At 37.4% G+C, this 25,275-nt stretch overlaps 1 protein-coding gene across 7 annotated transcripts; it reads left to right on the top strand.

The window, feature by feature from the left end:
* The first annotated feature begins 2,815 nt into the window (after window positions 1–2,815).
* LOC135583627 (dual specificity protein kinase YAK1 homolog) lies at window positions 2,816–23,939 on the top strand. Of its 7 annotated transcripts, none has more exons than XM_065162200.1 (19): window positions 2,816–3,415; window positions 7,286–7,485; window positions 8,419–8,572; window positions 8,665–8,774; window positions 8,894–8,963; window positions 9,068–9,150; window positions 9,236–9,314; window positions 9,397–9,437; window positions 9,744–9,866; window positions 10,293–10,443; window positions 10,532–10,646; window positions 10,761–10,843; window positions 10,949–11,023; window positions 11,354–11,428; window positions 11,518–12,335; window positions 16,352–16,531; window positions 18,451–18,722; window positions 23,169–23,261; window positions 23,533–23,939. In XM_065162200.1, exons 1-18 carry the CDS (start codon window positions 3,248–3,250, stop codon window positions 23,240–23,242), a joined length of 2,871 nt encoding a protein of 956 aa, XP_065018272.1. In that variant the 5' UTR covers window positions 2,816–3,247; the 3' UTR covers window positions 23,243–23,261; window positions 23,533–23,939. The 7 variants fall into 7 exon arrangements, 6 of the variants coding, with proteins under 6 accessions (XP_065018272.1, XP_065018275.1, XP_065018273.1 ...); XM_065162198.1 differs by having other exon boundaries at window positions 2,817–3,433; XM_065162199.1 differs by having other exon boundaries at window positions 2,817–3,433; window positions 23,512–23,939.
* Window positions 23,940–25,275: the final 1,336 nt, after the last annotated feature.

The raw sequence follows: 25,275 nt of genomic DNA, 5'->3' as shown, positions 1-25,275 counted from the left end.
GGCATATAGATAGGGGGAGTTAAGGTTAACTCCTTCACCAATTGGTTGCAATCATCAAAAAGAGGGAGATTGTTGAATCACGAATTTTGATGATGAAATCAATTGATAAATTGTTTGACCTAATCTATATGTTGAGATAAGTGTGCCTGATTAACTACGATAGCGGTAAGCCATAAAGCAGATGAAAGGTCGAAGTCGAAGATTTGAACAATGTACCAGAAGTGTGTTGGGAGCTCGTCGAGAGTTTATCTGAAGATAGCCGAGAGTTCATCAGGAGTTCGTCAGAAGCATATAGGAAGATCGCCAAGAGCTCATCGGGAGATCGCCAAGAGTTCATCGGAAGATCGCCGAGAGTTCGTCGGAAGCTCACGCGTAAGACTCGCTGAGAAGTTCGTCGAAAGAAAAATCGACATACCGGACTAATTGCTTGCCTTAATCGTAGTTAGAATATTAGTTGAGTTAGGATCGGGAGGTAATCCCACGAACTCAATCAGGGGCCAACTGGGCCCTTAATAGAGCTGAATTGAGCCGGATTGAATAGCTTATTCAGCACCTGAAACCACGGCCGGCGGTGGCACCACCTAGTGACCCAGTCTCCCAAGTGGTTTGGGCGATGGTACCACCGACAGTTAATGCTACCAGCGATGGTACCACCCCTGTTAGGCGATGGTACCGCCAGAGCTCGGTCTCTGAGCTCTGTTAGGCGGTCATACCGCCTAGATTGGGTGGTAGTATCGCTCAATGTCAGACTGCAGGCGGTAGTACCACCCAATAATGGCGATGGTACCGCTAGTACCCTGAAATCTAGGGATATTACATTTTTTTGCTCCAATTTTGAAGTCATTGGGGCCTATAAATATCCCACTCTTTTCTGCATGAAAGGGCATGAAAGTGTTGACATAATCTTGAATTCTTAAGGTGTTAAAGTGTTGTAAAAGTGTAAGAGTCCTCCTCCTCTCTTTCTAAGTGTTGAGATCATCCAAGAGAGGTGTGAGACTTGTAAGAGTTATCTCCTAAACCCGTGTATAGGAGAAAGCACTGTAAAGAGTTGGTTGGTCTTTGCCTATTAAAGGAGGACCATTAATGGATGCTGGTGACCTCGCCGGAGGAGAAATCATAAGTGGATATAGGTCACAACGACTGAACCACTATAAATTCCGGTGTATTCTTTCCTTACTGTAAATTCTCTTTACTGCATTCAACTTTATTACATTGCAAACTGCCTAACCTTTTCTTCTCTACTTATTCAAAGTGAAACAAATAATTTGAGTCGAAACTGATTTTTATCGTACAAAAATTTCTTGAATCGACGTAATTTTTCACTACACTAATTCACACCCCACCCCCACCCCACCCCCCCCCCCCCCTCTCTTAGTGTCACTTTTGATCCTAATAGGTGGTATCACCCAATGTTAGTGTTGCAAGTGATGGTACTACCAAGACTCGGGAAACTTGGGATAAGACATTTTTTTGCTCTAATTTTGAAGTCATTTGGGGTCTATAAATATCTCAGCTATTCTTGTATGGAGTAGCAAGATTTAAGCATGAAACTGAGTTGAAAAAAAGGGAAAAATACTTGAGAAAAAATTGGGAAACTCTCTTAGGTTTTAGGATCACTTCTTCCTAGTATTTAGAAGTTTGTCTAAATAGAGAAGTGAGATCTAAGAAAGAGACGCTTGTAAGGGTTATCTCCTAAACCCATTGAAGGAAGATCATTAGTAGATACCGATAGCCTCGACGGAAGAGGAACCGACAGTGGATGTAGGTCACGACGACCAAACCACTATAAAATCTAGTTTACATTTTTGCTTTGCAATTTATATTTATTGCAAACTGCCATACTTTCTTATTACTTTAGCTGCACACTCTTACGAACGTATTTCAAGTTAACATCTTTCAGAAATCGATTTTAATTAGAATCGACATAATTTTATCCACTGCACTAATTCACCCCACCCTCCCCCCGCCTCCTCTTCTTTGTGTCGACTCAATCCTAACAGTTTCATCCGAAGACTAAATTTCATTCAAATGATTACTTAAGCTACTGATGGTTGACGCAAATCTAAATCTCGTGAGCCACCACACACGGGTGCACATGACAATCATCTTATCTTTACCAATGCATAAATGTGGGACCTAGCGCTCGCATGTTCCCGAACAAAGGCCTATATCAGGATTTTCATCTAACGCCCACGACAACGATAATGGGTCGCTAACTAACGACATTTTATGGGCGAAGGACAGAGATCGGACCTGATCTATCCGATGTTCCAAAATAGATAACTGTTTATGGAATCAAGATATATATATATATATATATATATATATATATATATATATATATATATATATATATATATATATATATATATATATATATATATATATATATATATGAGACGGATGGTCCGTCGGTGGCTGGCACGCAGTTCAACTCAACCTCAAATCGCACCCTCCAATCACGCTTCCAGCATCACCCACGTCCCTCTCTCTGCCACTAAATTATAGTCCCACTCTCTCCCGGGCCCCCCGCAGCAGATGACTGAGTTTTGTGACGCGGACTCTTTCGCTGAGGTCCACGTTATCGGTGCGGTCGGGCGCTAACATGGCAAATTCAATCCACGATAATTGATATAATAATAATAATAATAATAATAATAATAATAATAATAATAATCCTCATAATATATAAAATTATGGCCATTTGGGCTGGAAAGCTATCGACGGAAGAGAGAAAAGTAATTTCGTTTTATCTTATTTTAAGAGGAGAAAAAAAAGAAAAAGAAAGAAAGAAAAATATTTACCAAATTCAGTCGTGTTTCGTCCCTCGGAGGATTTGGACCTTCTCTCTTCACTTCCTCCCCTCCCGTCTCCCATCCCGTTGCTATTCGCCACCCCTCTCCTATCTTTTAATCATCATCGTCATAGCAATCTTAACCCTCGCCGATTCCGCCTCTCTACGACCTTCTCTTCCTCCTTGTTCTTAACTCAGGCTCCGCTCCGAAAAATTTCTGCTTGCCTTTGAGCTCCCGATCCGGTCATTGGCGGCGTCTCCTCCCCCCTCTCGATGCTTCGTCGGAATTGAGATGATGGGGCCGGAATCATCCGGAGGGATTCGCCGCCCGGTGATCTCGACTTGCGGAATAGCTGACCTGATCCAAGATCTCGGCGGCACTTCCGCTTGGTAAATTTAGGCCGGTGGTGCCGCTGATGGTGGTGGTGTGGTGGGGCTGATCGGTCGGGGGCTATGGCGGACGTTGATGCCAGCAATGTTGTGGTGGATGGATCTCGTGATGAGCTTCCCGTTTCTACCTCGTCATGGAATCCCCTAGGAAGAGCTTTCCGGCCATATGTTTCTTTTTCGCCTTCCACGGTCAACGCACCAGAATCCAGCAGCGCCATCGCTCCCCTTCGGGTGATCGTCAAGAAACCTGTACTTCCCATTCGTCATAACCCTTTTTAATTTTACCACGACCCCTAAAACATCTAAAGAGTTTTTTTTCATTTATTTAACCAAAAATACCAAATGAAGCTTTCTTTCAGTATTGGTAATTTGCATCTGATAAAGAAAAGAAGGATGAAAGATTTCTCCTATATGAAAACAGAAGCTGAAGTCGATGTCTTAATATTTGATATAAGGGCTAGATATTCTACGTCATTGAGAAATGATTCAACTTGATGTTGTGCCTTTCACTGAATAATCAATGAAATAGTTTGTTACCACAATTTAGATTGGTCCTTGAAGTTCTTATTTCTGGATGAATAATGTCAGGTTTCACAAAATAAATGCATATAATGGTTACATCAACTGACAAGGTATATGTCTCAAAAGATTCGGCATGGAAAGAGACTAACTAATGTTACACTATGTGGGAGAAATCTGAAGTGTATCTACATTTGTTGGAAGAATCTTTGAAAAATTTCTGTGCCATAAAGCACGAACTCTGTACTTTAGGCATAGTGATTTACGTATTTGCAGCATAATCAAGCCAAGTTTTATTGTTATTCTAACTAATATATGGCTTTGAAGCCTTTAATTGTTATGATCCTACCATTTCTCCAGTACAACAATGGTGTCATGATCATATCCAATTAAGCTGAACAAGATGCTGTTGTTAACATGCCACGCTGAATATTAGCACATGGTAAGCATGATCTGCGACAAAGGAAAAACCTGACAGACCCAAGGAATGCCAATATAAATACAATTTCTTGTTTCTTTGTAATCATAACGCTTATTTCTCCAATCTTTATAGTAAGTCTTCCATGCTGGAAGCTTTCTGACATTTTCATACATGTGCCATTGCTAGTTTAGTAAGATTTAACTATCTATTGTCAAATACTAACCTTATTAATTATCTATCTTTTGTTATGGCATGTAACAGCCATGTTTTGGAAGAAATCTTTAACGTAATCTAATGCATATTTATGTTGGGCCTCTCAGGTTGTGGTAAGTGATGCTTTTAAGTTTCTCTTTAATTCAAAAGAGACTCTAAGAGAGGTATATCTTTCCCATGGTGCAAAGTGCAAACAAACATGACTGCCTTGATGATTGTATTGAACTTAGGCATCCAGTTAAGGACCCCAAAGTGCTTTGTAAAGAGATCCTAGAATAGCGCAGTCTTATCTTTGTAGAGGCACCAATATTTTAGCTAATCAATTTGTGAATAGGAACAATTAAGGGACAGATCAGTCTTTAAGAAACAGAAAAATGAAACCTTAATAGAAAGGAACAAAAAGAGGCAGGCAATGAAGGGAAATAAGGAACGAAGAGAAAAGAAGCAGAGAAAGGAAGAAGGGGGGTGGATAACGTACCTTAATATTTGTTTGCTGGTCGCTGGCTGTTGGACACCTGCCTCAAGATCAGTGATTTAAAAAGCGCTAGGCGCCAAAAGGCGCCAAGGTCCAAAAACGCCCGAGGCGCTAGGCGCTCGCCCAAGCGCTCGCCCGAGCGAAGCGAGGCGCTAAAATATAAAAATATATAATATAATTAATAAAATAATATAAAAATATATAAAAATATATAATATAATTAATAATATTAATAATATTAAATTAAAAATAATATATTATTAATCTATTAACAATATTGAAAATTAATCATTTCAAATAAACTTAATAATATTAACATTTAACAGTATACAGTATACGTATATTGTTAAAAGGAAGTGTAAAGGGGTGCTGAGCCTGCTAACTGAGAAAAGAGGAAGCGGCGAGCGGCAGCAGCGACAACGGGAGTGGGAGCGGGAGCAGCGAGTATCGGGAGGTGCGAGCGGCGCGAGCAGCGGCAGCGGGAGCAGGAGCAGGAGTGGGAGTAGGAGCGGCGAGCAACGAGAGGCGCGAGCGGCGACAGTGGCAACGTTTGGGAGCAGCGACAGTGGGAGCAGGAGCGGGAGCGGGAGCGGGAGCAGGAGCGACAAGCAGCGAGAGGCACGAGCAGCGACAGCGTTTGCGAGTGGCGATAGCGGCAGCGTTTGCGAGCAACGATAGCGGCGAGCGGCGAGCAGCGGGATCGGGATCGGTAGCGGCGAGGGTTAGGGTTCGTTTGTCACTTATATCAGTTTTAGTTGGTTCGATTGAACCAACTAACCATCATAGATCGAACCAGGACCGAACCAAACCTAAAATCTTGGTTCGGTCGCCTTAGTTAACCCAGGCGCTCACCCAAAGCGCCCAACGCCTGGGCTCGGGCGAGTGCCCAGGCGGCGCCTGTTTGAAGCGCGCCACTTGGGAGATTAGCGAGGCGCTCGGGCCTCGCCTCACCTCGCCCGAGTGCTTAGGAGAGCGTCCGAGCGCCTTTTTAAATCGCTGCTCAAGATTTTGGTTATGGACATCGATTTGGCTGTCGGCAGCCAGCAGTTTAGGGCTAGTCAATGAACTAGACCATGCCTTCCACCTAGATAGGAGTCTATGCATTTTGGTGAAGAGACTGTGAGTGAATCTCATAGCAACTTGACTTATTTGGATTATATCCTTATTTTCATAATAGGGTCAAAACAAACAAAATTAGGAAGTCAGGTTCAACCTAGAAGCAAAAATGGTAAATTTCTTTCTAAAATATGATAAATAGGTTGTTATGTGGCACCTTTAAGATATCTATTGATAATCTTGGCTGGAACTTGTGAAGCACAGGACCCTTTAGAATTCCCTCTGGGTTTTCCAACATGTGCCCAGTTCAAGAGCACCAGAAGCTCTTATTTATTATATTACATATCATATTTAGGACACTGGACAATTAAGTCATTCTTGTATTGGTTTAGGTTGCATCAGAAGTTCACAATATGTATATAATTTGGATTTTTAATGGACATATAATGAGAAAATATTTATGTTTTAAGAGTTTTGACAAATTTTATTTCACATATGACAATTTTAAATTTCTTATACTACACAAAGTATAAATTTAGAATAATATATGAAATTATACATGTATCATGTTCATCCCATGTCATATCTTACATTTTGTAGGATTTGTCATGTCAGCATACTCCATCGTATTATGTCTGTGTGCACCATCCATATTCATCCTTTAGGCTTGAGAACTAATTCTGAAGGATTGACATTAGGCTTGAAGCCAATCATGCAATTTTGCTTTTCAATCGATATTTCCATATAGTCAACACTGTTTTATTGAAGTGGTTTGATGACAATTATATTGTGTTGAACATCAGGGCATGTACTTGGCAATTATCTATAAGGTGATTTTTGTTAGATAATTATAATTTGCAAGAAATGAGGTGCTGCTTGCCATGAACCTTGAGGTTTGTTGCCAGCATAGTGCATACCACGGTACACGCTACCTATGCCACACTGTTCTGTACCTCCAATGTGAATGCCATTGAATTTTTTACTATGGCACAACCACACAAGACATAGTACAACCATGTACTACATACTTGCCAGTGTCTTCAGACTATGCACTGCACTATGGATTGTGGCATGCAGTGTCCTGTTATATAGGTAAATATAAGGTAGCTCTGTAACTGCTGCTTTCTTTCTGAATGTCTATACTGTTATCATTGCAATCACTTTCCTGAATGTGTCAAAAATTTTCTTTGTTATGCCTTTATTTTTTTCTGATGCAAGGGCATTTTACGATTAGCGATTTCATGGACAGATGCAATTTTCTGTTGCAGTTAAATGTAATTTCTCATCCTGTGGTTTCACACACTGATTTTTTGTACTTTTGTGACTTATACAATGATGTTAGTGTATGCTGTCAGCTTGTGATTCTTTTCTTCCACTGTGGATGTATCAAGTGCTGATAAAAAATTTGCTCATGCAGCTGGTGGCAAGACTGACCAAAGGCATAGTTGAAACTTACCAAATTTGTAATCCCTCATTTAAATATTCAGAGGCATTGAATCCAAAGCGCTTCCTAACGAATCCATCAATTGGGGTGCTGAATGATGGCTATGATAATGCAAATTCAGATCTCATCTTGCATGTGAATTTAGAGTTGGTCAATTTAGAAAGAAAGCGAAGGTTTGGCTCCACTATAAGTAATAATCTTTTGTGTTAGTTGCATACTATACCCTACATAAAATTATGCTTCGTAGGTATATCATATTCTAGGTTGTTACCTTTTATTGATTAAAGTTCTGGTTCTTGATACACACTTATAATTGCTAATACATTTGTGTTCCTCTGGTAGTAAAAGGCTGAACAACTTTCATTATGTTTTTGAGTTTCAGCAGGTAGGTCTTGTAGTTCTAATGATTCAGGAAACTTAATAATAGATTTTTTTACAGTGAAAAAGAGGACGCCAGCATCCTGTTTTGACTTTGAAAATTCATATAGTAAATCACTTGTAGGTGAGTGGTTGATGTCATAGTCCATCTTGAAGCAGGTGAAAAAAAATAAGAGCCTTTTTTTTTGTACGGAACAAACTTGTGTAGGGGAGTAATTGGTCTAAAAGTTATTGAGAAAATTTCTTTCAGAACATGATGATGTTTCACTGTTTGGGGAGCAACGCACATTGCTCAGGATGGACTGTAGTTTATGCAACTCTAGCTGAAAAGTTGTCTTTTATTCAATGGCTCTTGGAGTTTGACATTGTAGAAAGCAAAACATTTTGCAATTAAGATCTTCAATATGATTTGTTGATTTATAAGTAATGCATGATGTATGAAGGAACCCAAGGGTAATCAGAATATGGATTCTTTTCAAACAAGCAGCCAACAGCATTCACAGAGCTGAATTTCTGTTACTATTTTTCAACCCTGTCAGTGCTTATTTTAATAAATTATCTGGTTGATATCTTGACTCTTGAGTAATCTCAGTTTCCGCTTTGCCTTGGGATTAGTTGTGCCTTTGATCAGCCTTTCTCTTTATCTGTACCATTAGAGAAAATGGTAACAATTTATTATCAAATGTAGTTGTCATAAACTTAATTATATTTTTCTTATTGGATTCTAGGTACACTGTCAAAGATATCCTTGGCCAAGGGACCTTTGGACAGGTTGCCAAATGCTGGGATTTGGAGACTAACTGTTATGTTGCTGTGAAGATAATTAAGAATCAGCCTGCTTATTATCGGCAGGCAGTTGTTGAGGTCTCTATTCTGCACATGGTAAATGATATTCGGGGCAGTTAATATTGCAAATTGAGTTTGTGCACAGAAAATTATGATAAATATGGTTCTCTGTAATTTTCTCTTTGCAGTTGAATCAGAAGTTTGATCCTGATGCTAAACATCACATTGTTCGTATCCTTGATTATTTTGTATTTCAGCGACACTTGTGCATATCATTTGAAATGCTTGGCTCTAACCTGTAAGCTGTCTCTCTCTGGTTTCTCTGTGCATCAAACAAATTTTGGTGTTAATGATAAATGACTTTTCTATTTGTACAACTCTGATATATGCTGGTGCTAAAACTTATTGGCTTTGCAGGTATGAGCTAATTAAAATGAACCACTTCAAAGGTTTTTCATTGAGCATTGTGCAGATGTTCTCAAAACAGGTGAGATGTGTCTGAGTTAAGCGTACAGACCTTTCCAACTTTGGTTTATAATATTAATTTTTAATTTCTGATCCATGATATCTTTTTAATGTCAATTTTATTAGATTTTGCATGCATTGATTGTCATGAAAGATGCTGGTATAATACATTGTGATATGAAGCCAGAAAACATACTAATATCTACAAGGCGAGGTTCTAACTGTAACTCCAGTGCTGAAATTTTTGTTTTTATTTGTTTGCTGAACTTTGATTTTTGGTTTTGGATTCCGCAGTGTGAAGCCAACAGAAATAAAAGTTATTGATTTTGGATCAGCTTGTATGGAGGGTCGGACGGTGTACTCGTACATTCAGGTCCTAGTACTTTCTCATGATAGTGTTATAAAAGGTTTTCTTTGTGTCCTTATCATGTAAGTCTTGTCACTATGTGTTACAGAGCCGTTATTACAGATCTCCAGAAGTTGTACTTGGTTATCCGTATCCTTGCTGCCATATTATATTTTCATTTTGTTACCATTCTTTCTTTTTTTGATAAAACATTTTTTCTTGCATTTCAATATGCATTTTTGCCTTTCGTGTTGTAGCGCTGATCTCAATTTGCTGCTTTAAGTGCTAGTATCAGATTATGGAATTTGTTTCTTTCATAAAATATTCATGATATGATTGGCAGTATAATTCCACTTGGCAAATTCTTTGTTCAGTCAAGCTTTTCTTCAATACAGTCTTTGGTTGATTGCTTATAATCATTGTGTAAAAAGATATCTTGCTTAACATTTCTCTCAGATACACATCTTCAATTGATATGTGGTCACTCGGATGTATTGTTGCTGAATTATTTCTAGGGTTGCCTTTATTTCCTGGAGCCTCAGAGTATGATCTTCTCAAGCGGATGATACAGATACTAGGGTAGGTGGTGTGCTTTGCATTGCTCAGTATCTAATAGCTAAGCAGTAGGACTCTCTGTAATACATTTTCTCACTGGTAAGAATATCTTTGTAGCTTTTTTTGTTGTTTATTGTGAATTAGTGCATAATTGTGATGATAGATGGGAGCTGAGTTATTGTACGAGTTATAGTAAATCTAAATCTAATGTACGCGATGCTTGTAGTAAATAGGACGCTATAGGAAATCTTTGGAAATAAAAGTTTGTTGAGGAATGATATAGTTAGGGAACATCTAATCAGTTGATTATTTGATTTCCTGAATGAAATGGGTTTGTTAAAAGGTTTGGCTGCTTGGTGTCAGACATTTTTTTGAATAATTATTTTGGCTAACAGCTGAAGTTATTTCAAGTTGCTAATGGTGCATTTGGTACTTTGCTATATTCTGCAGTGGGCAACCACCTGATAATTTGCTTAGGGATTCAAAAAGTACTATCAAGTTTTTTAAGCATGTTGGAAGTATTTATCGTTTGGAGAATGTTGAGACGTCCAAGGAACTTACTAGTGCCTACCGAGTTCTAACTGAGGATGAATATGAAGCAGTGAGTTATGGCAATTTTGTTATAAACAATATTTTCTGCATTTCTTTTTAATCTTATGCTTTCCTTTTGTCTCCTGATATTTCTAAAGAGAGAGTCAAAAAGACCTTCAATAGGGAAAAACTACTTTAATCATGTAAAGCTGGAAGATATCATTGCCAACTATCCTTACAGAAAGAATTTGCCAGAGGAAGAAATCTCAAAAGGTTTGATGTTTCTGTTATGTAGCAGAATGCCAGAAACTATTAGCTTGTACATGACTTTTGTTGATGTTAAGTAGTATTAGCTTCTTATTTCTAAATTAGATAATCATGTTGCAGAAAGTTTGACCCGCTTGGCCTTGGTTGATTTCTTGAGGGGCCTTGTCGAGTTTGATCCAGGAAAACGATGGTCACCTTTACAGGTTGTTTATCTAAATTTAGTTTGTTATTGTTGTTGATAGTAGCTTATGGACTTGAATTGTGTACACAAACTTGAAGCAATATGTATATTGAACGCTCATCCTCAGGCTTCAGGTCATCCATTTGTTACTGGAGAACCATTCAGATGTCCTTATCAACCTTCCCCTGAGACTCCAAGAATTGTAAGTTTAAGTCTTTTATAACCTCATGATTTTTATGTTGGTCAAAATCCCTGCATGTTAACTAAACCCACCTAGTTTACCAATGCTTTATCAAGTGTATTGTGTAAACTGTAAATTGATAGCTACATTGAATTCTTTTGTGTAAGTCATGCATCCGCCGGTGATCATACTGTCTTATTTGTGTAGTAAAGTTATATTAATAAACTTTTCAGGATCTTCACTTATTTACATTGAATCTAGCTTCTCTAACCTAATAGATTCAATGTGAGATATATACTGGAATTATTTGGCAGATATTCAGCCTAAAATATTTTCTTCTTCAAAATTTAGCCTGTCATTCATACTATAACGGTGGATCACAATCCAGGCGGTGGTCATTGGCTAGCTGCTGGTCTTTCTCCTCAGGTCATCATGGAACCTTTCTGTCATTTACTGAGACTCTGTTTGTGTTCATTTAATGTCCTCTCTGAGCTTGCAATCTTTTCACTTTTTAGGTTTCAACTGTTAACAACTATTTATCACTCAGTAGCCCTCACTTTCAGAAGGTTCCTATGTCTTATGGCAGTAGCTATGGCAGCTTGGGAAGCGATGGTAGCTATAATGATAGTACAGGTTTTGGGAGCAGTTACGGAAGCTACAGTGATATTAACAGTATGCATGCCTATAATTCACCAGCAGGTCCATGTGGGTTCAACATTCATGTACAAGTTGGAGGACAATTTCTTGGATCTAGTCCAGATGCTAGATATAGATCTCAGCTGTCTCATGGAACTGGGTTTGGTGCTAGTCCTTTTGGAGGTGTGGGACCAATGTCTCTCGGAGCCAGTCCCTCACAATTTACTCCTCCAAGCTCCCAGATGCATTTTTCTTCTGCTTCTCCTGGAAAGTATGGTCCAACTTCTCCTGTAAGGGGCAGTGGTCGTGGTATCTTGTTGGGTAAAGCAGCTGCCATTGGTCAGTACAATAAAAGTTGGGGCTACCCAACAATGTGCATGCAGCCTTACGGAAGTGCATCTGAGCGTGGACCAGGATTTTGTGCTAATGGCATGAGTTGTATCCACTCTGATGCTCAGTTTCAAGGGCATGGTGCTCATTCTGTGATTTCATCTTCCAGTCATTCTAACTGGAAGCAACAGATGGGTGTAGGGAATGTCTTGTCTCTAAGCCTTACTTCAGCCAATCAGAAGAGTTATCCAGCACAGAGTGTGCATAATTCCTGTGTGGTTTGTGCACACAGCTTGGAAGTTCCATGTGATAAACCAGAAGGCAGTTCATCACTGCCTGATCCTGCAGACTGGGACCCCAATTATAGGTAAATTGAAGCCTGGATGCCTATTTTGTATTGCCAACTTGTAGTGCATTGTGGAATTTGAGTGTTTGCTTTTCTGACCCTCCTTGGGTCATAAACTCTGCATCTGTCAATGGGTAAACATTTTACTAGAAGATAATGCAGTGAACCTTTGGAGGATTACATTTTTATGATGACATGGATACTGGCTGGTATGGCAAAAGAACTAATCAAATTAATATTGTGTTATATAGAATATTCATCTTCAAAAGTTTTAGAGCATCCTACCCATACTATGCATATATTTTCTGTAGAAACTGTTATCTCTTTTCAGTTAAAGACTTTGCCTTTCTTTTTTTGGTTAAAATGCAATTTGTTCGAATGCTTAATATATGATTGCATACCCAGAAGGGCCAGTGTTATGCTTTTTCTTTTACAGTTGAAGTTGGTACTAGATATAGAACTGCAAACCATGTCAATTTTTTTTTTCAAACAAGCAGAATTGTATTAATTAAATTATTAAGATCTAGTTACAAAGTGTGAGACAAAAGGAGCAGATTGAGATCTGCCAAGAAAAGGAGCAGATTGAGATCTGCCAAGAATTTGCCAGGGAATGAATGACATTATTCATATTTCAAAGATCTAGGAAGATAAGAGATGGTGGTGCTTGCAACTCTAAGATCGTGTAACAGATTGAGATCTGCCAAGAAAAGGAGCAGATTGAGATCTGCCAAAATTTGCCAGGGAATGACTAACATTATTCAAAGATCTAGGAAGATAAGAGATGGTGGTGCTTGTAACTCTGAGATTGTCTAACAGGGAGAAGATATCAGAGAACAAGTTCTTCAAAAACCAAGGGATAGTGGGGAGAGTCCTTTGGCTAAGTTGACCACCTCAAGAGAGTTAGATTTGATCCATAAAGTGAAATCTGGAGCTGTGAGGCAGCTTTAAGGCTGTTCATTGGTGCTAGGCTCTGTCATAATTGGGCTTGAGGTGATGCAGTTGCTACCTCCCATCAATAGACATTCATTTGAGACATTCTCTATTACATATCCTATACCTGCAGGTAGAGGTGGAGAAATAAATGATCCATCAATTTCAAATACTCATACCTTACCTGCGGGGCCCCTGGGGTCCTCGTAAAAATCTCGATGGCTCTTCCTATGCATGGGTTACGATTGAAGAAATTGTTCACAGATTTGAGGGCTCTCATGGCAAAGGATTGAAGGCTTGATCGAGTGGTTGTGATGTTTCAAATCATTTCAATTAGACCAAAGAAACCATAAAGGGGTAGCTATGATGCAAAGAAGATGTTTTTGTCCAAATTTGTCCAAATTGTGACCTTCTGAAAGCCAATCCCTAGAGAACCAGGAGGGGAGAAACTGGACTGAAAAGTCGATTTTAGATTGGAGGAAATTCCAAAAAAATCAAGCAAAAGAAAAGTCAAAGAGAATATGTTTAGCAAAATCCAAATGAAAGTGACAAATGTAATGAGGAGTTTGTTGACAGTGGATGATGTTTGAAATGTAGTTAGAGGTTGGGAGTCTGTTCCAGCATAGTTTCCAAATAAAAATCTTGATTTTTGGAGCTACAGTCATATGCCAAATGGTATTCCAACCTGCCCAAGGTGTATTTGAGTGATGACTTCTCGTGGGATGTCTATAAGAACTACTAACCATAGTTTTTCCAGATGGAGTTAACGACCAAATCCAAGTGTCTTCATTGGAATTAAGTAGGATGTGTATGCTCATTACCCTAGCAATAAGGAGAGGGTGAAAAAGAGTCTCCAGGATAGATAGATTCCATTGGGAATTAAGGATGATGTCGGAAACTAAGTTATAATTACCAATCTCACTAACACTCACATAGGTTGGCCATTTATCGATAGGTATATTGTCAAGCCAAGGTGTCTTCCCAAATTGATGTGGTAGAGCTATTAGAAATAAGCTTACAAAAGCCATCTTTCAGATGAGAGGTCATTCTTATTATGGATTTGAAAGAGAAAGAGGCATTGGATTTAGAAGCTGAATTTTAAGGGTGGAAGCTATCGTATTTCGAAAGAAAGATTTTAATCCAAATAGCATGTTCTCTATTCAAGATGAGAATAAGTCGCTTGGTAACTTTTTTTTATAAGGTAAGGTCTCTAATGTCCAAGCCACCTTCATTCTTGGGAAGAATCATGTTATCCCAACTTAAAAGGTGCATTTTTTTATGATCATAGGAGTCGTTCCGAAAGAATCTCGAGTTTGTTTAGTGATCCTAGTCAATATCTTGTCAGAAACCCAAGAACTTAGAAGAATATGGGTTGGAAGGGAGTTGTTGACCGAGTTCATAAGGACAATTTTCTCAGCTTGGGATAGAAGCCCTTTATGCCACCCTTGGATTTTGCTAAAGGCTTTCTCTACTAGGGAATGTTGAAACCTATTATGTAGTTTGCCCTACGAAATATAGGTCCAAGGTACTTGAAAGGCCAACAGCCTTCCTTGATAACAAGGGAGTTGTAGACTAAATGTTTAGAGGAGGGATCACAGTGTTTGGCGAAGTAAACTGTAAAAGTGAGATTTGTCAAGATTTACTCATAAGTGTGTGAGATTTTGAAAAACTCTTAGAATTTGAAGAACGATGGAGCAAGATTTATGATTAGCTCTAAATGCAAGAAGAAGGTCGTCCGCAAACATAAGATGGGAGACCTTCGTGCCTCTTAGGGAAAAGGGGGTGATTTTGTTCGTGTTGATAACTTTAGTAATTAGAGATGAGAGGACCAGGATAAAGAGGTAAGGGGAGAGTGGATCCCCTTGCCTAAGGCACCTTTTACTCTTGAAGCAGTTGGATTGATATCTGTTTATAAGATAGGTAAAGTTAGGAGAAAAGATGCAGGCTATAATCCATTCAATAAATTTGTAAGGAAAGTTCAAAGTAAAGAGTGTTCTTGATGGCATCCCAAGAAATAAAGTCAAAGGCATTTTCTCGGTCGAGCTTAAGAAGAATGTGAGGATGCTTGTTTATAGAGCAAGACATGGTGTGAACGAGCTTATAGATGCTATCTTATATGTTCCTTTGATAAACGCAGATTGCTCTTGGTCGATAAGGTGGGTCATATGAAGTTTAAGTCTATTGGCTAGAGTCTTGGTAAGGATTTTGAACATTACAATGAGCAATGGGTCTAAAGTCTCTGATAAGAACAACATTGGGGGATTTTGAAATGAAAACCAACCAGGTTAGACCCCAACTATGAGGAATGGTAGAGATGGAGTGAAAGTTATTATAGGCATCAATAATACTGATCTTCATGTCATCCCAAAAACTTGAAAGAATTCTACGTTAAAACCATCTAGGTCAAGACTCTTGCCCCTCCCCATTTGAGATAAAGTCATCCATATTTCAGAAAGTTAAAAACGTTGAACAAGATAAGAGTGATCATTGGAAGAAAGTTGAGGTAGAGGAGGGCAACAAGTCCATTCAGGTGGGGAAACGTTGTGAGCAGGCTGCCACAAGTCCATGTCAATTTAGATAGTTATCTTACATTGTGTTTCATTTGCTTCTACACTTGGTTTGTGACACTTGACAATTGATTGATTTTACTTTTGATGGAAACAATCTTTTATCCTTCTAGTTTCAATTTAATATGAAAATTTTTTAAGATTGTTCTTGTCCATTTATTGAGTTTTAAGAAAATCATTTCAGTTTTGCATGAGACGTGTTTTAACTTCTAACTGTACCAACTCTAGATGTTTCATATTATAGATAGATGATTTTCATATAGTTTTAGTAAATTCGTAATACATCATATCATTCATGATCTTGATTATATTAGATTCCATTTTCTGTTACTGGATAAGTTTAGCTTTATGGCATTTTTTATTTTGATTAATTTTAAAGGTCCTTTGATATTTATAACAAACAACGTGTCAACAAATTGTTCCATTGTTGAGTTTATATCTGCTTTATGTATATAAATCCTGGCATGTTGTTGCATATCGAGTTAGCCTATGCCTTATTTGTATAAATGCTCACACTTCAATATCCTTTTTCTTTCCCAGTGATGAATCTCTTTTGCAAGAGGATAATGCAGAATTCAACTCCCTAAATTCAGAATTTACTAGTTGTGTATGTCTTGGTGAACCATCAGATGCTTCCACCCTAACAACTAAAATTGGCCGATATGGCCATGGTCATAACCAAGCTAATCCAAGCTCAAAGTTTCTCTCATCAAATCAAAGGTATGCAACAGAATCTATTTCCCTCATGTAATCGTAGATTTGCATTTTTAGAGGTAAGGAAATTATAACTTGAAAGATGATTGTGTGAAATTTAATATTGGATTTAGGTGATCTTCTCAGTTCACCCACTCTTTTTCTATAAGGCAACATGTGCTGCACACCACCACCTCTACTGCATTGAAACACACTTGACATGCGCTTTCACACTGGTATTATCTAGTAGAATTTGCATGGGGATCCTGTCTGTCTTCTCTGCATCGAAATATGTGTTATTGGGGACAGCATGTAGATATGCACATAAATCATGTTCATGATGGAAGTTCCTAGCAGTGGTATACATAGATTTAATGTATACATTGCCTTATACTAGTATACTTGAATTTTGGCTAGTCAGTTACATATTGTCTTAAATTATTTTAAAATCCTAAATCTATGAAGAAAATGTTTATTGGTTGGAAAATGCTGCTATCAGATGGAAGATTTATGAGGCAGCTCTTTTCTTGTATGTCTCCTCTTGTTTTAGTTCCAGTACCTTTGTTTGATCCATGTTTTCCTTATGTTTCCTCCAGTTATTGTTGGTCAATAAATCTCTTGTATCTTGGTGGGCAAGGAGTTCCTGCCTCAGAAACCAACCAGTTTTGTGACAGTTTTGATGAGATTGAAATTTGCATTGTAGCACATCTACACATGTAACCTTCATTTGTGCTTTATTAAAGACAGAAAAATCGCCTTAATTTCATTCCACGCTTCTACACAATTCATAAATTCAAGAACAAGCCCTCAACAAACATCTAGGGAGGCTAGAAATGAGTCAACCTGGAAATATTTTGGATACTTTGGTATACCCTCTTCGATTAGAGCTCAACAAGTAGTGAGAGTAAATTATGCTACTACCCCTGGCTTGAACCATTAAGGCTTGAACCAACAAGAGGTATAATGGAATAGGTATATCCAATTCGCCATTCACATGATATAGTGGCTTCAACCACATGTTATCGGAAAATATGTTCCACCCCTTAAACCTAACTACACCCTGCCTCTTAGTTAGAAGTCATTAAGTATAATGGAATATGTTGGAAACCTATGCTTGATTTGACTCTTGATTTAACCCCATTTATGAAATTAAGAAGACAATCAATTTACGAATAGCCCCCATACTTCCCGATTCAAATGCCTGCTCTTCCTTTTTTCCTCAAGAGATCACCTCTTGCTCAATTTGCTTATCTCACTTCCACTCCTGAAATACTATCTCTATCTTTCATTTGGCTTTAGCAAGGCATCTTCTTTATTTGGATATATGGGTGTTGCAGATGGAAGGTGCTCATTACAATGTTCGCAAAAAATGTGTCTGATGTAATTTTCACATAAGAAGTACTCAGAAAATATTCTCAGCATTGTCGGTTTATTGAACCCAGTGGTTTGATAAGCTATGTGATAGAAGTTAATGACGAGATCATTTCTGTGTCATTGCTAATTTGATATGTGACTCAAACTGTATTTGAGTCTTTTCCTAGTATAGATTAGTAACCTGGAAGGCTGGAATTTGGAAATGATGAAAATAGAATAGGATTTAAGGGTAGGTTTGACAATTATCAATCTATCTCAGGTTTGTAGTGTCGTTTTGTCATTTGTGTTATACTTTGTAAAAAATTAATGATAAAAATATTTTAGTCAGAGAAAAATGTTAATCTTAAGATACTAAAACTACATATCCTATCATTTATTTGGCTAATTGGTATCCTTGCATGTGGATGTGACAACCGTATCCTGTACCTGTGTGCTGCTCCAGTCTTTTATTTTTGCAAGTGGTGGACTAGTATGAGTTGGTGTGTCTCATCATAACTTTTTATACTCCACTAGCTTCTTTTATTTTTTCCTTGTGCAATTCATTTTTTTTCTGTTTTCCTGTTTGATTACAGAACAGATGGTCTTCATCAGGCATATTCGCTTACTGAGAGTAGTCCATCTACTTCCCATGATGTACGTGCTGGAAATGCCCGTCCAACCCAATTCTTGCAAAACTTCCCAAGCCGTTTTGGACAACAATCTGTTCATCGGTACAATCATGTGAACTCAAATATTATGCAAGGTGAAAGATATAATCAATATGGCCAGCCAGTGCATTCAAATAACAACAGAACAGATTCTCACTCATCTACCAATGCTATGTTTAGCAATAGTATGCCATGGGGTAATCATACAGACTTGGTCTTTTCTATTATCCTCTTTTATCAAGTTGATATGATTACCACAGTTTTCTTGCTTAGTGTATGTTCTTGTTTACAAATGATATATAGGGTGCAATCTGCTAGAAGCTTAGTTGAATGTTCTTAAGGTTGGGCCATATAAAATGCAACAACTACACAATGCTTGGCAGGTAAATGAGTACGTGTGGTCAAAATTTGGTCAGATTGAAGGTAGACCTAAACTTCTCCTGAATGATAGTGCTTCTGCCAAGGAAAGACAGCTGGGAAGATACAACTGTCACAAGAAAACAACAGGGAAGAAAATGGCAGATATTCTGAAAAGTGTAATCCTGAACAGCAGTAGATCTGCTGCTACCAAAGGGGAAAATAAGACTAGGGAAAAAAAATAGAGAGAAAGAAACCAGAAGGGCAGAAATCAGATTGAAGAAATCAGGAAAATAGTCTACAACCAAAACATGTCTATATACGTGCTTAAAAATTCTAACCTACTGATAGGCCTGATCAAACTAGCATTCCGTTGCTTCAAAAAATAGGAATTGTAACCACCAGTTTGTCTTCTCTGCAAAATAATCAATAGAGCCTTTTACCTTTTAAAGCAGGACTCTGACTTACTATGAATAGTAAATATATTGTAGGATAATACTTTGGAATTTAGATAGGATCCAAACCTGCCAAATATAGAGAACAGAATGGATCCACAGGTCTACCTTTTTGTCCATTTGTTATCTTAGCATCAACAGCCATTTGCAATATAATTAAAGAATATCCAGCCAGTTCCATTTTTAACGAAAAGTGAGAGTGAAACAACTTTCTTGATAGCTGTAGACTAGTTGATGCTAACCAACTTGAAAGTTGAATCAACCAATAATCGGTTTGTCACATTTGGTAAGTTGAGTCAGTTAACTGAACATTTGTACAAGATTCAATTGCTTTTCTGCACCAGCCATCATTATCAAATAATAAATTCTACATAGAAAAAAATTACTAAAACTTGTTAACATGATAGTTTATGTTAATTCTGTCCAGTTTACATTTGTAGGAAAATATGCTAAAGCCGACGGAAACCTTTCAATTAGTTGATGTGACTTAGTTCCACCAACTGCTAATCCTTATGGCTTTTGTAAGTTGAATCAAACAATTAAACTGGTAACTTATTATATTCAATTGCATATCTGGACAGGCCATTATATCGGACAAGAGATTCTTCATAGAAAAGAAAATTAATTCTCCTAAATCTTGTCGAGTGACGGTGTTAAGGTTGAATGTGTGGCCTTAAGTTAAAGTCCATTTTAATATTAAGGGAACAAAGAGAAAATGACTTACTCATAGTGGCTTTTTTGTTTGTTGGTCAAAACCATAGATCTGAACTTTCCTAATGCAACATGAATACAAGAGGTTTTCTAGTAAACAGGCTTAATACCTGGCAACGTTGTAGCTCATTGGTTGATGATGATGATAATCCAAAGAAACAGCTAAATGCCTAGGGTAACCACTTTAGACTATGAAACGATCCATCAAGCAGTATTATCCAATCCAACATATTGTATTATGTAAGGTCAACCAATCATAATGAAAGCTCTAAACCAAAGTTTTTTCAATGCTCTAACCCAGATTGACAAAATCATAGGAAGGTGAGTAATGTTTAACCCAAACTTAAGCTGCTTTCAATCAAAACCTAGCCAGATTGGATCAGATAGGTAGGCTTTCATACTTAATCCATGCTTTGTTGTTGTCAAATGAAATGTGGAGATTCTCATTCTTTGGCTGTGCTATGGCATTTTTAATCTGTTGACTGCATCACTGCTAACACAAGCTGTGAAAAACCTCTCAACAAGCCAGTGTATCATGTATGCTTCTAGAATTTTAGTCCACTGTGGAATGAGAAGAAGAGAAACTCATGTCTAATAGAAAGAAAATAACATGAGTAAGTCATTATATCGGACAAGAGATTCTTCATAGAAAAGAAAATTAATTCTCCTAAATCTTGTCGAGTGACGGCGTTAAGGTTGAATGTGTGGCCTTAAGTTAAAGTCCATTTTAATATTAAGGGAACAAAGAGAAAATGACTTACTCATAGTGGCTTTTTTGTTTGTTGGTCAAAACCATAGATCTGAACTTTCCTAATGCAACATGAATACAAGAGGTTTTCTAGTAAACAGGCTTAATACCTGGCAACGTTGTAGCTCATTGGTTGATGATGATGATAATCCAAAGAAACAGCTAAATGCCTAGGGTAACCACTTTAGACTATGAAACGATCCATCAAGCAGTATTATCCAATCCAACATATTGTATTATGTAAGGTCAACCAATCATAATGAAAGCTCTAAACCAAAGTTTTTTCAATGCTCTAACCCAGATTGACAAAATCATAGGAAGGTGAGTAATGTTTAACCCAAACTTAAGCTGCTTTCAATCAAAACCTAGCCAGATTGGATCAGATAGGGAGGCTTTCATACTTAATCCACGCTTTGTTGTTGTCAAATGAAATGTGGAGATTCTCATTCTTTGGCTGTGCTATGGCATTTTTAATCTGTTGACTGCATCACTGCTAACACAAGCTGTGAAAAACCTCTCAACAAGCCAGTGTATCATGTATGCTTCTAGAATTTTAGTCCACTGTGGAATGAGAAGAAGAGAAACTCATGTCTAATAGAAAGAAAATAACATGAGTAATGAACTTGATCTCATGCACTTTTATGGAAGTTGTTATAGGGTTTTAAATTGCATTATCTTGATGCATAAATATTTTGAGCATGAATATTGACCTTCGCTACTCCACCAATATTATTTTATTATGTAAATATTTAATTTAACACTGCATCTTTTGATAAATAGTATTTGGCATCTTAGTTTCTGCTACATATTTATGTGTTATATGGTAAAAATTGTCTTAAGCTTTCGGGTCCATGGTCCTTGATCCTCAGCTGTAAAGTCTATATCAAGGTCAACAATACTGGTAAACGGATACCTACCATCCAGTATCAATAAAATAAAATAATAAAAAAATGAATAATGATTAGTACCAAGCTATTAATCCAGTATCAGTCTTAACCAAGGACCGGTAAGTACCGGTAGTTACATATCAGTTCGACTGGTATTCGAAACCATGGTCACTAGAAACAAAGCTTCTCTTCTTGCCAACTAGCCCTTTGACCATCACTCTGTATGCCTAAATTTGCCTGATACTAATTTTGTAATTAGTTTTATTGGACTTGGAAACAATTGAAAATTCATTAATAATATTTGGAAAAAATTATTAAGTTTTGTTCCATAACCAATCTGTTCCAATGGGAAAAGGCTTTAGGAATGATGGTATCTACATGAAGGGGCAATTCTATGGAATGTCAGACTTTATTCTGATTACTAGGTTTCTCCTTAATGACTGGTAAACGCTTCTTCTTGAAATCATAGTATAATTGGGCATTGTAGTATTTGGAGAAATGTTATAGCTGTTATGTAAAGATGAGATACCAACCTTTTCTTTGGTTTTCTTTTAGTTACCTTATGAGATGCCTTTTGACAACTTTGCAGCTGCAATTAGTCAGTATCAAACTGTTCCTTGGCTTGAAATTGTTATATTTTGTTATAACAGCTTGTGCTTTCCCATCTATGATACCTTGTAGAACATACACATTTGAGCTCTCTGAGTTCTGTAGATGTTCAAAACTTGAATATTTTTTTTCTTCTACATCTCATCTCAGAGTTGAGCATGTTCTATTTTCAGTGTCTTTGACTAACAGATGAGAGTTATATGACATTTGACTTTTGAAGTATGCTCGGTTGAGAAATTTGTGAGTAACAACTCTCACGGGAAATAGTCAATAACATGTGTTAATTGTAATAGGAGTTAGAGGGTGAATCTTGATGTTGGATAAGAATGTTCTTTGTGACGTAGGTGACTAGGGCTCGAGTTGAGAAAATGGATTATGCTCCATATATTGGCCCTCCCTAGACCCCTGGACCTTGCAATTGCTGGAGCTTTGTATATTTGGTTGTGCTTTTTCTATTATTGGATAAAGTTGTTGAAAGAATCTCCTCTTTGTATGTATTATTTTTTAATCTCATCTCACCATTCTTACAGGCTGGGATGTGGGGCAACTCAGCTTGTAAAAATACTGTGTTGCTGGAAATATGCTTCCCATGTGCCTGTTGATGTTATATCAATGCGATCTGGTTTTGTTTTGTTCGGGTGTCACTTAAAGAATATTACTAGAAATGGGGTTTACATATGTAGATATTACAGATGACTAGTAAACAGGCGTTGTTGATGTCATTTTTGTTACCCCTTTTGTATGTCGGTACCTCATTCCTTTAGTCGCCTGTCATTTTAGAAAGTTTGGGTCGGTTCTAAAATTCAACTTATATTGTGCCTGTTGGGGCATAGAACATCATCTCATAGTGTTCTGACTGGTTTGGCTTCGCTGTAGGACGAAGAGTTGGACATTCGATGACAACAACCTTACCAATGCCCCGTTCGAGAAAGGACTATGGGAAGATATAAGGCTGATAACAGGATTGTGGTATTTATTTATTTCTTGAACTGAAATTGGTATTTGAAAATTCCAATTGCCTCGCATGTGCTATTTCTTACGGCCCTCAAGTGGGGTTGTTGTTACATTGTTGTGCTTCACATATATAATGTTATGTTTTTGGGAACTACTGCATTGTTTTTTCACATGTTCTTGATCTTTCAGCTCCTTGAAGTGCGACTTTTGTCATTCAGCACCATCTGTTGCTGCCAAATGCATAGGTGATCGACTGAATATATAGATTTTCTCGATGTACATGCAGTGACAGGTACGAGAGAAGTGTTGACAAGAGATTAGGAGTGTGATCTGCTGTCCTAACGATGAGGCGACTTCCTGAAGCCGAGAAGCAACTCGGTGAGCGAAAGAGTTGGGGAAACCATACATGACAGTGACCTGTGTCAGTATGAACCATAGGGCCCAATCGCAGTTGCTGCTGCTGGTGGTTTGTTGCCCTGGATTAAAGACGGCCATTACCATGGTGAGAAAAGGTAAGACGATAAAAAAAACACCCTTATAATCATTGTTATTGGATGATATGCCTCTATTGAGAATTTTTTGGGTTTTTTTATATAAAATTCAGTTTTGTCCTCTTAATTTTTGTAAATGTTTTTTTTTCCAAACTTTCTTAAATCAGCTGGAGTCAATGAATAAGATTCAGAATTTCTTAAACTCTCATTCTTCATTTGGGTTGCTTCCTTCGTCCTCATGGTAATTGTCTCTCCATCTGAGTCTCTCATCCTCCAACATCCCTTTTTTCAAACAGTTTTCCTCAACTTTCCCTTTGTCCAAACCTTGTCTTGCCATTGTCTCATACACTTCAGTTTGCCCTCCCTCCATCACTCAGGATCATATCTTCAATTACATCATTGGCTTTGACATATCGTTACGAACTTAGTTGGTTTTGCTTATGATGTGTAGTATCCTTGCATGCCTATTCATAAAATTGTAACCTCATAAGATCCCCCCCTAAAGATTTATAAAAAAATATATATATTAGTAGAAATATTTATACGAATATTTAAGCAAACATCTAATAGACAATGTAAAATATAATGATAGATATTGTAATCTTTAAACAGTTATATAACAAGTATTCATATGACACCATTGTGAAATCGAGTGATGGTCAAACTTGGAAATTAAGTGATAGATCAGCTTAAGACACTACTCGTGAGGCCTATCTAATCATGTGTCACCCTTATAATTTTAGGGTGTTGAGATGGTTGATGTTTTTGATAGTTTTTTACTCATAAAAAATATTATAAACTATAGGTTAGAGGTTTTGCATCTAGTAACACAACGATTGCACATACATTATGTTTATAAGTTAGAAATAATCATAAAATCCAATCAAAATAGGGTTATCAACCCTATTACAAGCTCATTACATGTTTAAGGCATCAACAAACTGAAAAACATAAACATTACGTTGAACACTTTCTCTATAAATTATTTATAACATTATCCCTCTCTTATTCTTTCGATGTTTTTGTTGAAGACTTCGTAGATATTGCATATCTTTACCTTTATGGATGTTGAATCTCTTCGCCTTTGTTGTATCTTCGATCGTAAACATTATCCATCACTTGTTCTTTCAATGTCTTTGTCAAAGACTTCATAGACATTGCATATCGTTACCTTTATGGTAGTTGAATCTTTTAGCCTTAGTTGTATCTTCAATTATAAGCATTAGTTGCAACAAACCTCTTGGGTACTCTCTTGATGCTGCTATTAAGTAGTTGAATTTTAATTCATCAATATTACTTAACTCACTAGTGACTCTGACTCTAGTGTGTGCTCGATCGAGTTGTGTTGATCTTCGTTGGTACCAACCAATCTTTCATACGAAGAAATAAAATATTTTTTTGTTGCACATCAATCCCTAGAATGTCTTGTATCGATTGAATTAGATGGATGTCTTTTGTAGCTTTCACGAGCATCGCTCACATAATTTAAAGTTTTGAAGTCGTCTTTCGTAAAATTTGGTCATCAATTTTTTTTATTA

Source organism: Musa acuminata, chromosome BXJ3-8 (genome assembly GCF_036884655.1).
Source record: "Musa acuminata AAA Group cultivar baxijiao chromosome BXJ3-8, Cavendish_Baxijiao_AAA, whole genome shotgun sequence".
Lineage (NCBI taxonomy): Eukaryota > Viridiplantae > Streptophyta > Magnoliopsida > Zingiberales > Musaceae > Musa > Musa acuminata.
The sequence above is the reverse complement of the archived record's forward strand: the minus strand, read 5'-3'. Positions and strand labels throughout refer to the sequence as shown.

Coding starts and splice junctions, on each gene's coding strand:
- LOC135583627 (XM_065162198.1), top strand. CDS start 3,248: ATGGCGGACGTTGATGCCAGCAATGTTGTGGTGGATGGATCTCGTGAT. Junction 9,867..10,292: donor CGGATGATACAGATACTAGG/GTAGGTGGTGTG, acceptor TATATTCTGCAG/TGGGCAACCACCTGATAATT. Junction 10,844..10,948: donor AACGATGGTCACCTTTACAG/GTTGTTTATCTA, acceptor GCTCATCCTCAG/GCTTCAGGTCATCCATTTGT.